Here is a 16,023-nt window from a genome sequence, read left to right as displayed (position 1 = left end):
TCTTAATATAACACAGTAGTCTTTATAATGTTTGATAGTTTCTGGGTCACTACTCTTTCTTGCTGTCAGATACATTTCCCTTTTCCGGTTACAAGATATTTTAATACCCTTAGTAAGCCATGGTTTGTTACGAGGTTTCTTACGAGTACATTTAACTATTTTCTTGGGGAAGCAGTTTTCAAATGCATTTACAAAAATGTCATGAAATAAATTATATTTTAAATTGGCATCAGGTTCACGGTACACCTCATCCCAGTCTAACTGCTGTAGGCTTTCCCTGAAATTTGCAATTGTTAAATCGTTGACTGAACGTACTACTTTGGAGGACTGTTTAGTATTGCTGAATGGAGCTATGTCATATATTGTAACTAGCTGTGCACCATGATCAGAAAGACCATTCTCAACAGGCTGAGCATTTATCTGGTTAAACTTATCTTGGTCTATAAAGAAGTTATCTATCAGTGAGCTGCTATCCTTTACCACCCAAGTAGGAAAATCAATAACGGGTGTCAAATTGAAAGAACCGAGTAATACTTCAAGGTCATTTTTCCTATTACCCTCTTTCAGAGAATCTACATTGAAGTCCCCACAAATAATAATTTGATTCCCCCTGTCTGACAGATAGCACAACAAGGAGTCCAAATTTTTCAAAAATAGATGAAAATTTCCCAGATATCCACTTACATTTACCTTATCCATATCAGTAACAATGTGATGCTCAAACAGGCATAGTATATCTATTTCATCCTCAGCTTCTAAATCTTCTAAACAAACCAGAAGCTCATCTATTTTATTCTTTAAACTCCCAATATTTTGATGAAATATACTTACATTATTTTTAATTATACTTTTATGAGAACCTTTCCTTATTCTAACATTTGCAGTACTCTCCTGTCTGAGTTTCTCATTGTGCTTAGGCCTAGTTCCTATACCAGTGGTCACATGGTGCTCAGAGAGGCAGATTATGTCAACTGGGTTGGGTGACTAATTCATCAATGCAATTACCTAGGACTGAGATACAACTTGGTGGAGATAAAATTTCTGGTGATTGGTGAAAATTTATAATTGACAGCTGTGATTGGTGATCCAGTGTGCTAGAATTGTGCTGTTTAATTTCTTTCCTAAACTGAAGATTTGTTTCAATACTGACCTCTCGTAGAACTTGACATCTTTCTGTCTTACCTATCCTAAAAAAGGTGCTGCTCCAACATCTGTAACCACTGGTATTTTACCATTCATGGCAGTGCCTCCCCCCCCCCCCCTTAAATTTCCTGCTATTACCCCAGCCAGTTTCCCCTTCCCTTTCCCGTTGAGATGTAGGCCGTGCCTGGTATAGTCCCACCTACTGAGAGAATCAACAGGAACCACACCAATATGAGCCCCCGCATCCGACCCAAGCAGCCGTTCCAACTCCAAATTAACTCTCCCAACAAAAGAGTTCAAATGAGGCCAGTCATGGCGTCTCAGGACAGATACAAATTCAACATGGGTGTGTCTCTATGCCGACGCAATCTTTACCAGGTCACACTCTATACTGTACCCAGGATATCTGTCGATGCTGTTCCCTGGCCCTCCCACAATAACCACGGTGTCTTCCCTGGTAAATCCTTTACAGAGTGAACCTAAATCCTCTGTCACCTGATCCAGACTAGCACTTGGTTTGAAAAAATTTGTGATCTGGTATTCTGGCCCTAATTCCTCCTGCAGAAGTTGGCCTACACCTCTGGCATGAGAACTACCTAACAACAAAACTTTCTTCCTTTTCGATGGCTTTCCTACATTCTTTTTCAATTTCCTATAGAAAGTTTGTTGTGTCCTGTCTACACCTACCTCTGCCGAATGTATTCCAATCTTTGTCTTCCTCTACAGTTTTGCCCTCTACAGCTCCCTTTAGTACCATGGAAGTCATTCCCTGATGTCTTGACAGATGTCCTATCATCCTCTCCTTCCTCCTTGTCAGTGTTTTCCACATATTCCTTTCCTCTACGATTCTGCACGATTCTGCACAGACCTCCTCATTCCTTACCTTAACAGTCCACCTAATTTTCAACATTCGTCTGTAGCACCACATCTCAAATGCTGTGATTCTCTCCTGTTCTGGTTTCCCCGCAGTCTATGTTTCACTACCATGCAACACTGTACTCCTGACATACATTCACAGAAATTTCTTCCTCAAATTAACACCTTTGTTTGATACTAGTATATTCTCTTGGCCAGGAATGCCCTTTTTGCCAGTGTTAGTCTGCTTTTGATGTCCTTGGTCCATCCATTACTGGTTATTTTGCTGCCTAGGTAGCAGAATTCGTTAACTTCATCCACTTCGTGATCAGCAATGTTGATCTTGAGCTTCTTGCTGGTCTCATTTCTGCTACTTCTAATTACTTTTGTCTTTCTTCAATTTACTCTCAATCCACATTGTGTCCTTATTAGACTGTTCATTCCTTTCACCAGATCATGTAATTCTTCTTCACTTTCACTCAAGATAGCAATGTGCATCAGCAAATCTTATCATTGATATCCTTTCACCTTGAATTTTAATTACACTCCTGAACCTTTCCTTTATTTCCATCATTGCTTCTTCGATGTACAGACTGAACTTCCCTCTTGGCACTTGTACATACTGTATATTATCAGTTCTCCCTAGAGCTTACCCCTACGTTTTCTCAGAATTTCGAACATCTTGCACAATTTTACATTGTTGAACGCTTTTCCCAGGTCGACAAATCCTACAACATGTCTCGATTTTCTTTATTCTTTATTCCATTGTCAACCACAACGTCAGAATTGACTCTCTGCAGTCATTGGAATTGTGTGGATGATATTTTTCTGGAAGTCAGAAGGTATGTCCCACACCAACATGAATAGTCATTTTGTTGCCACTTCCCCAAATGATTTTAGAAATTCTGATGGGATGTTATCTATCCCTTCTGCCTTATTTGATCTTAAGTCCTCAGAAGCTCTTTTAAATTCTGATTCTAGTACTGGATCCCCTATCTCCTCTAAATCAACTCGTTTCTTCTTCTATCACATCAGACAAATCTTCCCCCTCACAGAGATTTTCAATGTACTCTTTCCACCTGTCTGCTCTCTCTTCTGCATTTAACAGTGGAATTCCCATTGCTCTCTTAATGTTACCACCCTTACTTTTAAGGTTACTGAAGGTTGTTTTGACTTTCCTGTATGCTGAGTCACTCCTTCTGACAATCATTTCTTTTTCAATTTCTTCATACTTTTCATGCAGCCATTTCATCTAAGCTTCCCTGCACTTCCTATTTATTTCATTCCTCAGCATCTTGTATCTCTGTATTCCTGAATACCCCTGAATATTTTTGTACGTCCTACATTCATCGATCATCTGAAGTATTTCTTCTGTTACCCATGGTTGCTTCGCAGTTACTGTCTTTGTACCTATGTTTTTCTTTCCACCTTTCCAACTTCTGTGATTGCTCTATTTAGAGATTTCCATTCCTCTTCAACTGTACTGCCTACTGAGCTATTCCTTATTGGTGTATCTATAGCTTCAGAGAACTTCAAGTGTATTTCATCATCCCTTAGTACTTCCATATCCCAGTTTTTTGAAGATTGATTCAGCCCACTCTTCATCACTACTACATTGTGGTCTGAATCTATCCTGTGTATGCCTTAAATCCAGTATCTGGTTTCAGAATCTATGTCTAACCATGATGTAATCTAACTCAAACCTTCCTGTATCCTCCAGCCTTTCCCAAGTATACCTCCTTCTTTTGTGATCTTGAACAGATTGGTCACTATTGCTAGCTGAAATTCATTACAGAACACAATTAGTCTTCCTATTCACTCATTACTTGTCCCAAACCCATATTCTCCTGTAACCTTTTCTTCTACTCCTTCCCCTACAACTGCATTCCAGCCCCACATGACTATAACATTTTCATTTCCCTTTACATACTGTATTACCCTTTCAATAGCCTCATATACTTACTTTATCTCTTCATGTTCAACTTGCGATGTCTGCATGTACACCTTAACTAACATTGTCAGTGTTGGTTTGCTGTTGATTCTGACAAGAACAATCCTATCAGTGAACTGTTCACAGTAACACACTCTTTGCCCTAACTTTCTAGTCATAACAAATCCTATTCCTGTTATACCAATTTCTGCTGTTGTCGATATTACCATATACCCATCTGACCAGAAGTCCTTGTCTTCTTTCCATTTCACTTCACTGGCCACTACTGTATCTAGGTTGAGCCTTTGCATTTCCCTTTTCAGATTTTCTAGCTTCCCTACCATGTTCAAGCTTCTGAAATTCCATGCCCTGACTAATAGCACATTATCCTTTCATTGATTATTCAATCTTTTTGTCGTGGTCACCTCCCCCTCGGCAGTCCCCTCCCAGAGATCCAAAAGGGGGACTATTCCAGAATCTTTTGCTGATCGAGATATCATCATGACACTGTTTCAATTACAGGCCACATGTCCTGTGGAGACACGTTACGTGTCTTTTATGCAGTGGTTTCCATTGCCTTCTGCAACCTCATGTTGATGATCCCTGCTGATTCTTCCACCTTTAGGGGCCATTTTCCATCCATAGACAAGAGAGTGCCCTGAACCTCTGTCTGCTCCTCTGCCTTCTTTGACAATGCCGTTGACAGAATGAGGGTGACTTCTTATGCCGGAAGTCTTCGGCTGCCAAAGCTGATTATTAATCAAAATTTAAGCAGTGGTGGGTTCCGAATCTGTGACCAAGGACATTTTGATAATTAATCAAAGATGCTACCTCTAGATCATGGGTACAATTTACTCTTACTGTATACCACTACACAAAAATTAATTTTGGGCCTTTCTGAGGAAGCATGGTACTGACTAATTTCCTAACTTCACCCTCAGTTACATACAAGAATACAGTCTACACTAAGTGCCATTAGGTCCTGCTCAGTTAGTCTGGAATATGAGCAAATCATGGAATGCCAGTGACTCTATGGTTGAGAGGGCTGTAGGGGGAATGCATCATGAGCAGCTGTACAGGATATTAAGTGGCAGCTGACCGCACTCAAGACATAGGCTGGAAATGTGGCATGTGTAGGAAGAAGAACAAAAATGGCTCTGAGCACTATGGGACTCAACATCTTAGGTCATAAGTCCCCTAGAACTTAGAACTACTTAAACCTAACTAACCTAAGGACATCACACACACCCATGCCCGAGGCAGGATTCGAACCTGCGACCGTAGCAGTCCCGCGGTTCCGGACTGCAGCGCCAGAACCGCTAGACCACTGCGGCCGGCGAAGAACAAAAGATTAGGGTTTAACATCCTATTGACTATGAAGCCATTAGAAACAGGGTCAAGCTCACAGTGTGGATGAATGGAGAAGGAAATCAGCCATGTCCTTTCCACACAAACCATCCCTGAATTTAGAGAAGAAAAATCTAAAACTACATTTTCAGAGAAGGATTTCACTTGCTGTCCTCCAAATGAAACCTCAGTGTGCCTTATCACTGTGACATTTTGCCAAGTAATCTGACTCATTTGAAATAACCCTGCTGCCTGTTTAATCCCTTCGCAGTGTACAGAGTCAATGATTTTTAAACATAATGGCCTAGCTGTGCATCTATACCTGAGCAGAAGAGAGGCTTGTAGAAAGGGAACACCACTGTTCAATCTGTTCCCCATGGCCTAAGTTTGAGACACTACAATAGACTTTTAGATCTTTACATCACTCAGATGCAGCAACCACATATGCCTTTAGTCCGAAGTGAGACCAAAAAACATCAACAAGTTTTAAAAGTGAGATCTGTGAACTTCATTTTGAGTACAGCTGAGTTAAAAATGCAACAGGAACAGCTAAAATTGACAGATTCACATTTCTTCAACAGAAAATTAAAATCACCTTCCCTAATCATTTACCCATCAATTATAGCTGACAAGAAATTATTGCTGATGCATGAGCAGAATATAGCATGATGCATGAGCAGAACATAGCAAAGCTGTCCCAACAATGAACGTAACTCAGGATTCATAACTGAGATGTTGTACTAATAATGGCTTAGCAAATATGGTCACTGATCCCTGAAGGATACCTCTCTCTTATTTGAACCTCCCTGGCAGAGAATAACTGACTTGATATCTAAAAAACAGACTGATGTCCCCAAGTATCTCATATATGGATTTGTTAAAAGACTTTATGCCTTCTCCTTACCTCAAAATTTCCCTATAAAATATTATCTACACAGAAATATTCCAGAATAAAATTTTCACTTTGCAGCAATGTGTGCACTGATATGAAACTTACTGGCAGATTAAATCTGGTGCCAGACCAGAAATAGAACTTGGGACCTTTGCCTTTTGCGTGCAAGTGTTCTACCGACTGAGCTTTGGTTTGGTAGGTAGGAGATGAGGTACTGGCGGAAGTAAAGCCATGTGGACAGGGTGTGAATCATGCTTCAGTCGGTAGAGCACTTGCCTGCAAAAGGTAAAGATCCCGAGTCTTGATCTGGCAGTAAGTTTCATAGGAAAGATTGTCATATTGTGACTTCCAGGCACAGTTTGGAGACATTTCTGCTACAGCAAAACAGTTACTGTTGATCTAACACTTTACAGGCCCCCTCCTTTCAGTTTTCCATACATTTGTAAATCCACTTGAACAATCTATTGAGTTCAGAAACATTTTCATCATTTCATCTCACTCTCTTTCATTCTTCCTTAGGTCTTTGGTCTCACAACCCTAAAGGCTGTGAGGTTCTCAGCAGATGACCATCACATAGTTGCATGCTTGTCCTCAATTACAGAGTGGCACTGATCATTTCACTAAAGGACATGCTGCCCCTGAAGTCGTCCTCAGGAATTCGGAAGATCAGTGGCACAGTGGAATCACACATATAATGTATCCAGTCGGTTATGGACATTGTCATGGAGTTCAAAGACAGCCAGTGTCCAGTTTGCTCTCATAACCATCAGTTGTGGTAGCTTTCTTATGGGAACTACATTAGCAATGAGATGAATTTACAAGGGGAAGGATGTGGTCACTTGAGAAGAAGTCGTCAGCCACTCACACTGGGCAGCAAATGCAAGCGCAGCAGAGCATGCTGCAAAGTAAATGGCTCTGAATGGTCCTGAATGCTGAGCTGCATATTACCACCTGTGCTTAGAAGCCACAGCACTTCTGACATGATCTTGTTCTCAGCAACTCAGCCTCTCGAACAGGTCACTGCTCCTACAAGGTGGAATGTTTGAAGGAGTTGTGAGAGAAAGTCAGAGGAGGCTTCTCTATACTGAGCTATTGTGGAAAGTTGAAAAAAGTTACACAAAGAAATGTTACATGGAATGTGGATTTTTGCAGTAACTGTCAAAACAGCCATAATCAGAAGAACAGGGAAGGGGTGGTACATGCCATTCACATAGATGATCACTCCATCTTTAGTCCTGTAAACACTGAGGTCATCCCTTTGGTTGCGCCTATGTCCCCTGAGCACAGCGGTGGCAGTTGTTTTAAAACTTGCCTCCTGTAGACACAGGTACATTGCTTAAGTCTTCCCTGTACCAATAGTTTCAATTCCTCTGTATGTGTTCTGGATCTATTCTCATTCCACTGTAGCATAGGGGCCATTTACTACTTAGATTTTTGCCTCCCTTTTCCCCTACTCGAGTTGAAGAATCTAAATAAGAAAGGGAAGGAGTGAGAGGACTTGAAGGTTCACTCAGACAGATTTCAATATGCATTATTGATTCATCATTATCTGATAAAGCAGGTAACTTTGACCTGCTTGTTTTGTTCATTTTCCTGTCATATTATTTGTTGTAAATTTTCTCCCCCCCCCCTCCCCCCTTTTTGACAGTGCTTCCTTTGGCTAAGGTCTACTTTTCTTTGACTGTGTTGCAACTTTAAACGCTGACTGATCAATAACTTTGCTTCACTAGCTGTATTTCCATAAGCATTTGTTTCCACTATTTTTTTTATTTTTTTTTTTATGGTGACCAGAGAATACATTGCAAATGTACAGGTCTCAGCATGTGGTATGCATTTAGTCACCTTCAGCTTGTGACTCTTCTCTTACAACTGTAAGATAGGGTATTGCCTTCATCACAGTATTTGTTTAACCAAGCAGTTCAAACAGAAGTCAGAATCAGTGCATTTGCTTCCTTCAGTGTGAATGACCATTCTGGATTTCCTAGTAAGCTTCTTGACTGTTATAAGATGGTGTGGCCAAATTTGTTACATTAAAATCTCATTGAATTTGACGTGCATGGTTTTACTTTGAGTCCAATACAACCAGGTTTTATATACTGTGGCAAAACTGGCAAGTCTAACATTAAAATATTTGGCACTATTTTTATTTCCTAAAAGTATCATTCACCTGCCATCTTACCTCACATGCTCCAGAGAGTACTTTGTCTACTTATTCTTACTAAATCACTAATGTGTCTGCTTAATTACAATACACATTAAGACTCATTTGCTGTAATGAAGAGTGAAGTTCAGGTCCACAATAATGTATTCCTCCAGTTGCACATACAGTAGTTCATGATGTCAATAGTTCATTCTGACGTGTCACTGTTTCAACCAGTGATGATCTGTTGCGCAGTCTCTTAACTGATTTCAGTGACCCTGTTAAGCATTTTTGGTAAGTGGAAGGCTAAAACCTGCTCAAAAGTTCATTCTTTGTGCTTGATGATTTTTAATATATTTTGATATGCTGGAGGTGTCATGTTACAGTAAGTAGCTTCCAATTTGTGTGGTCCATGACCTGAAAGGCTGCTCACCCCATTCTCTTTGCTCAATGTGTGATTTTATTGCTGAAAACAATCCATCAAAAATACTATTAGAGAGCCCCCCCTCCCCGCCCTCAAAAAGTTTCAAGTGGATGTTACCTTGTTCCCATGAGCAGTCAGGAAAATGGGAAATGTGAGTCTGTCAGGACAGAGCCTCCCCATTTATAACAAGCCTAATACAACTACACTATCTGATCAAAAGTATCCATGCACCTCTGTGTAGCGCAGAATTCAGCACTAGACATCACAAGAGGCTGACCCATCATTTTAGAATGACGCAGTGAGTATTGTGTTGTCAATAGAGAAGCAATAACAGCAGAATGGGTGTCAGGAGAGCTCAGATACTTCAAACATGGACTAACCATTGGATCAGTAACAAATTCACGAGGAACATTTCGTGGCTGTGATGTAGAAATTTACATACCTCACTGAAAGTGTCCCCAGCAGAGATCAAGTTGCCATAAAGGAAAGGGGTGTACTAATACATGTCTGTACTCTCTTGATCAGATAGCACACGCTGCAGCAGCTGCCCCAAAGGGTTGCTCGTTAATGACTGTTTCCCCTTAACAGCCATTTGCACACCTTGGGCTACTATGATCACTGCAGTGTAAACATTTAACTGAAGATCTTCATTCTCAGTGATATGTAAAATTCAACTATCTTGTCATTTGATGTCTGTTGGAGCATTCCCAGAAATTATAGTTATAAGAGGACTAGCAATGTAAACTAGTTTTCAGCTTTGGGACCCTGGGTTTGGCAGGGCTGAGCACTCACTAAGGACTGACCACCATTTAACTGCACCCCGGATATACACAGAACTTATAATATGTTATGGACACAGTGAGTATACTCTTCTAGAATGACCTTCCTTGGTTTAGTATCCATATTTGAAAGCAAAGAGACCTGCACTGCAAATTCAAATGTAACAGAATACTGCCTAACAAAAGCAAACCAAGGCTAAGCAGGGTGGTAGCAAGAAAGTTCAATGACCTCGCCAACTGACTTGTCGAAAACTTGAAAACTTTTTGGTACAATGTAAAATTAGTCATTTATTCGTATGCCCACTGATCATAGTGGCACCAAAATGGAATACAATAAAATGAAGATGGAATAAATACATTCTGCCTTCATGTCTTATGTTCTAGTACAAACATATGTTTTGGTGTCAAAACAATCCCCTCTGGGAAGCCTGTTTGAACATCATATAGTCACAGGTATGGAAATGGTAAATGTGAATGGATACACGCTTTCAGCACATGTAAGTAGAGACACTATGGGGAGAGGAGAAGTTGCCATATATGTTAATACATGTCAGTGTGAAAAATTTGGAAACTAAAATTTTTTGCATAGAGCAACATATAGAAGTGTGTGCAGGTGAGTTTAAACTAAATAATGGCACTTTTATAATTGTAGCTATGTATAGGTCCCCATTGGGGAATTTTCAAGTTCTATTTTTGAAAAGACTTGGATTATTTGCTGTGCTGTGCTGTGCTGTCTGTCTGTCAGACAGAGGAAAGCAAATTATTGTTTGTGAGGATTTCAATGTAGATTTTCTGAAAGAGTCCGATAGAAAGCTTGACCTTGAAGTTTTACTTGGTTCTTTCAATCTGACATCAGTTATCGATTTTCCTACTCGGGTGATACAGGAAAGCAGCACACTGATAGATAAATTTAATCAAATAAAAATTTTTCCTGTTAAGAATGGTCTGTCTGATCATGACGCACAGCTAGTTACAGTATATGATATAGCTCCATACAGTAATGCAAACCACTCCTCCAAAATAGTGCGTTCAATTAACGATTTAACAATTCAAAATTTTAGGGAAAGCTTGCAACAGTTAGACTGGGATGAGGTGTACAGGGAACATGACGCTAATTTAAAATTTAACTTATTTCATGATACCTTTGTGAGAATATTTGAAAACAGTTTCCCTAAAAAAAATACTGAAATATAACTGTGAGAAACCACGTAAAAAGCCATGGCTTACTAAAGGGATAAAAATATCTTGTAAACAGAAAAGGGAAATGTATCTTATAGCTGGGAGGAGTAATGATCCCATAACAGTGAAACATTATAAAAACTACTGCACTGTATTAAGAAAAGTTATTAAAGGTTCAGATGTATGTGGAATTCGGAATATTGTTAAAAGGGAAACAGGGCAACCTAGAGCACAGGAAGACTGTATTTCTATCAAACGCAATGAAAATTTTCCTAGAAAATAGGATCCAGCTATTCATTACAAAATGTAAGGCAGCATATGGACGAGGCAGTATCTATGCAATTTGATAAAACTGAAATTCAGCCCACCTCTCCTACTGAAATTAGGAAAATAATAAATTCAGTCAAAAGTAAAAGCTCACATGCAATTGATGGCACTTCCAACAGAGTACTAAAAGCTTGTTCCCAACTAATAAGTAGGATTCTCAGCCACATATGTAGTAGCTCACTGAAACAGGTCATTTTTCCATATAGACTGAAATACACCATTGTTAAACCATTGAATAAAAAAGGAGATAGATCTGATGCTAACAACTACTGTCCAGTCTCACTTCTGACAGCTTTATCCAAAATTCTTGAAAAAGTATTGTATTCAAGAATAGCATCACATATTTGTAAAACAAAGGCTTTTGATTGTGTGAAAAAAACAGCAGAGTCCTCTAACTGGGGAGGTATCAAGAATGATGTCCCACAGGATTCAGTCTTGGGTCCCTTATTATTCTTAACATACATTAACGACTTGCCACTCTATATTCATGAAGATGCAAAGCTAGTTCTTTTTGCCAATGATACAAGTATAGTAATCACACCCAACAAGCAAGAATCAGCTGAGGAAATTGCAAATAATGTCTTTCAGAAAATTATTAAGTGGTTCTCTGCAAATAGACTCTCACTAAATTCTGAGAAAACACAGTTTATACAATTCTGTACAGTAAGTGGCATAATACGATTGATAAATATAACCTATGAACAGAAGTCTGTTGCTAAGGCAGAATACTCAAAATTTCTGGGTGTGTGCACTGATGAGAAATTGAATTGGAAGAAACACGTTGATGATCTGCTGAAACGGTTAGGTTCAGCTACTTATGCTATTAGGGTTATTGCAAATTTTGGTGCTAAACATATCAGTAAACTAGCCCACTATGCCTATTTTCATTCACTGCTTTCATATGGCATCATATTTTCAGGCAATTTGTCATTAGGGAGAAAGTATTCATTGCACAAAAGCATGTAATCAGAATAATAGCTGGAGCCCACACAAGATCACCTTGCAGACATTTATTTAGGGAATTCAGGACATTCACAGTACCTACGCAATACATATATTCACTTATGAAATTTGTCATTAATAATCCATCTCAATTCAAAAATAACAGCGAAGTGCTTAGCTACAACACAAGAAAGGATGACCTTCACTATTCTGGATTAAATCTCAGTTTGGTACAGAAAGGGGTGAATTATGCTGCCACAAAAATCTTTGCTCATTTCCCAAATAGTATTAAAAGTCTGACAGATAGCCAACCAACATTTAAAAGCAAATTTAAAAAAAATTCTAAATGACAACTCCTTCTACTCAACAGATGAATTATTAGTTATGAAGTAGTAACTGTAAAATAAAAATTAATTATTTTGTGTACAGAAAACTTATTTTAAAGTGACACGTTCAACATCATTACGAAATGTATTCATGATCTATGGAACAAGGGTTAATGCATGTATGTATGTAACTACGAATGATTCTGCAAGCATCAATTGTGGGACTTTTCAATTGATCTACTCATTCACAAGCTTCAGAAGGTTTCAGACACCACGGCCATGGCTGATACCATGTTTCTTCGGCTTCTGTAAAGTTTTTGGAAGAATTCAGCACAGTTCCTAGTAAACAAAATAAGTTATCGAACATTAGAACAGGTATGTGAATCAGCTGAAGACTTCCCAAGTAACAGAACCCATTTAACATTGTTCTTGAAGTGGAGACATCACCAAAAGCAAAAGTGATGGTATCTTTTACAGCTCAAAGAAGTGTGATATACCGCTACTGTTCACAATATATACAAACAACCTAGCATACATTGTTTTCAGCACTCTAAGCCTATTTCCAGATAATGGAGTTATATACTGGGAGGTTTGCATTGTCAGAAACATTAAGAAATTCAGGGAGACTTGAAGCTGATCAACATTTGTTGCAAAGACTGGCAGCTGAACTTCAGTGTGATTAAATATAAGGAAACATATGAAAACGGACAAAAAAATTTGCTATTGTTTGACTACAATATCATTGTTCTTAGTTGGAATCACCATATAAATCTGGCTATGGTGAAGGCGGATGATAAGTTGAGATTTATCAGATGAATTATATGGAAGTATAACTCATCCATGAAGGAAATCACTTGTTAAAGCCTTATTCATGACCACTTTCTGAATACTGTACATCAGCACTGACAATTTTTCTTCCTCTGCTACAAATGTAAACAGAAGAGGAAGGGGGAGGGAGACATGATCCCAATACACTACCCACCCATGCACCTTCTGCCACACACTATACAAAAGCTGGAGGAGTACAAATGAAGATATACAATAAATCCATGGTTTGCGAGGCCCAAACTGATTACAATTTACAGAAAAAAGAGCATTATAGCAGAAAGAATTGGGGAAGACATTGAGTTGTAAACAGCCACAATGAAAAGACTGCTATAAATTTAAGCTTTCAGACAAAAGGGCTTCTTCCAAAGGAGAAAACACACACACACATTATCACACTCCCGACTCATAAAAAGAGACTATTGTCTCTGGCCACTGTGGCAAATTCCAATCAGAGTGGCCAGAGACAATGGTCATATATTTGTGACTTGTGCCTGTGAGAATGTTCCCCCCCCCCCCCCTCCCGCTACATTGGAAGAAGCCCTTTTGGTGAAAACCTTAAGTGTGTGGCAGTCTTTTCATTGTGCCTGTCTGTGAATCAATATCCCCTTTATGTGGTGGACAGCAATGTATCATTTTCATAATTGTTGTCATTGCATCCTGGACTTTCAATTGTTTGAAAACATTAGAAAACTGGCATTTGAATAAAGACTGTATCACTGCTTACCATATCACTACTTAGTCAACATTTTTGGGGTCAAACAAAAGTTTTGATTTCACCCATCTGCTTAATCTGTGACATAACTGTGTCGTGTGTCTTCATGATAATGCGGGTTGTGTTTGCAGATGGTGTGATGTAGTATTTTGTGACACTCTCCTGTGTTAGTTGTTTATGTTTCAAAGTTGTTTGTTAGGTATCTTAACGAGATAGTTGACATTGTTAGCGGATGGTATAAGGTTGTCATTGGAAGAGTCCATCATAGTTTGCTAGTGTTTTTCATTTTTGTTGGTAGTTAATAGGAAAGCAAAATTTACAAGCAGGTCTTGGCTTGTTGCAATGGACAAATATATGCTGCCTATGATCAAGTTCCTACAGTTAATTTGGGCTGATTACGAATGACTTTTTTTTGTCTTTTAGAGAGAGAGAGAAAGAGAGAGAGAGAGGGGGGGGGGAGAGGAAGGAGGCAGCAGGGGGGGGGGGTGTTGCACAGCCTAAATTTGCATGTCAGTGGCTGTTGTTGGTAATTATTTTTAATGTGGATTTAATAAAACAATGGAAACATCAGGTAAGAATATAAGACAATCACATTTAGCTTTTGGCCTTTGTCAGTAAAGAGAGCGCGCGCATGCGAGGTGTACTTGCTTTGTGTGTGTGTGTGTGTGTGTGTGTGTGTGTGTGTGCGCGCGTGCTAACAAAGGCTATCATCAAAAGCTATATGCGAGTGTCTTTTAGTCGTGTCTGTCTGCAACTTGACTTTTCACAAATTTCTTGTTTTTTCATGTTAGTGTTTGGTAATTGTGTTGGATTGTAGATGGTAGGTATCATGGATATTGGTTTACCATTGTCAGTTAAGATACATTTTTGATTATATGTGAGTGACTTTTGGTTTGTTGTAATGTAGATTTCACTGTAGATAGCACAAGCAAAGATGTGGACAACAGATTTGACGATTTGAGTGTGGTGTTTTTTGGTACTCCAGCTTTGTTTCACCTGCCATATAGATCAAGTCAAATTTGTGATATCAGTTTATGGAGCTGTGTGTGGGTTCATACAATCAATGACACTGTATGAGCTACATAGGTCATGTGAAATTTGAAGTACCAGGTTTTTGAATTGTGTGTGGGTTACTGGTATTGACAGCTTCACTTGAGCGAAATTTTTGATGCCAATGGTTTTCATTTTTGCATGTTTTGGTTGTGTTGAATGTTGAGAATTTTGTGTGTTTAATTTGTGGGGTAATATTTGTTTTTGGAAAGTGTCTTTATTTTTATTGTCATATATTTAGTCTGACTCCATCCAAAAAGCCTCTGCTTTCCATGGTTGTCCTCTTAGCTTAATTTTACTGCTGGATTTAAATATTTCGCGAGTTAAATGTTTATTCATGAGTGTAATGAGTGATGTGATGTGATCCCATACCGTATATGCTTGAAATAGGGGTGACTACTACCGTGATGACGTCAGATGTTAAAACAGACAGGTGGAATCACATCTAACCATATGTCACTTCTCTGTCTTTGAATAACATACCTCTAAAACAGATTGATGAAAATCTAATCTCCTCATGCCATGCAAATCCAATAAGGGTAATATTGGACGTAGCGATGGCAGCAAAATTCCATTTTCCAGCTGAAAAACAAAAAATATGTGATGTAAAGTACACAACAAAAGAAACCAATATATAAGACTGTTAAAAATCAGTATTTATGTCTCTCATGACATGCTCCACAGCATTTCAGCCTAATAATAATACTACCACATATCATGGAAACAGAATATGAATGTTTGAAGTAAAATTGTCATGACATGGCCAATCTTTCAACAGTTACTTCACGATATTTATAAACAAATAAGCTTTCCAATTTTTGCTTATCTTGTATAACTGGTGTGCTGCATTAACTGAAAACTATAAGATATCAGAATAAACAAAAAAGGAAAAACTTTTCTTCTAAACCGAATTTTGGGATCCATACTGCTTTACTGATTTGTAAGTATGCGAATATTTGCACTTTTCTTGTTGTAGTTCTAACCGGTTCAGTTTATACAAGTATACAAACATGTCCGAATGTGATAAGGATAACTTACGCCCATCTTAGTGTAACTACATACAGACTCAAAACGAAGCATTACAGCGTGAAGCAACAAATCATAAATATTTCGTTTCCTTATATGTACTTTACAGATAAATATCAAGGC

The 16,023-nt window shown here is 38.7% G+C and overlaps 1 protein-coding gene across 1 annotated transcript in view; it reads right to left on the bottom strand.

Annotated features, from left to right (window-relative positions):
* The window catches only part of LOC126173125 (negative elongation factor B), a 120,731-nt gene that overhangs the window by 104,085 nt on the left and 623 nt on the right, over positions 1 to 16,023 (bottom strand). Inside the window, exon 2 of the mRNA XM_049920932.1 lies at positions 15,358 to 15,456. Within this exon, the coding sequence (XP_049776889.1) occupies positions 15,358 to 15,456 (99 nt within the window). The remainder of the gene's footprint in view (positions 1 to 15,357; positions 15,457 to 16,023) is intronic.

Source organism: Schistocerca cancellata, chromosome 1, assembly GCF_023864275.1.
Source record: "Schistocerca cancellata isolate TAMUIC-IGC-003103 chromosome 1, iqSchCanc2.1, whole genome shotgun sequence".
Classification (NCBI taxonomy): Eukaryota; Metazoa; Arthropoda; class Insecta; order Orthoptera; family Acrididae; genus Schistocerca; species Schistocerca cancellata.
This window is presented reverse-complemented; position numbering and strand designations above follow the sequence as displayed.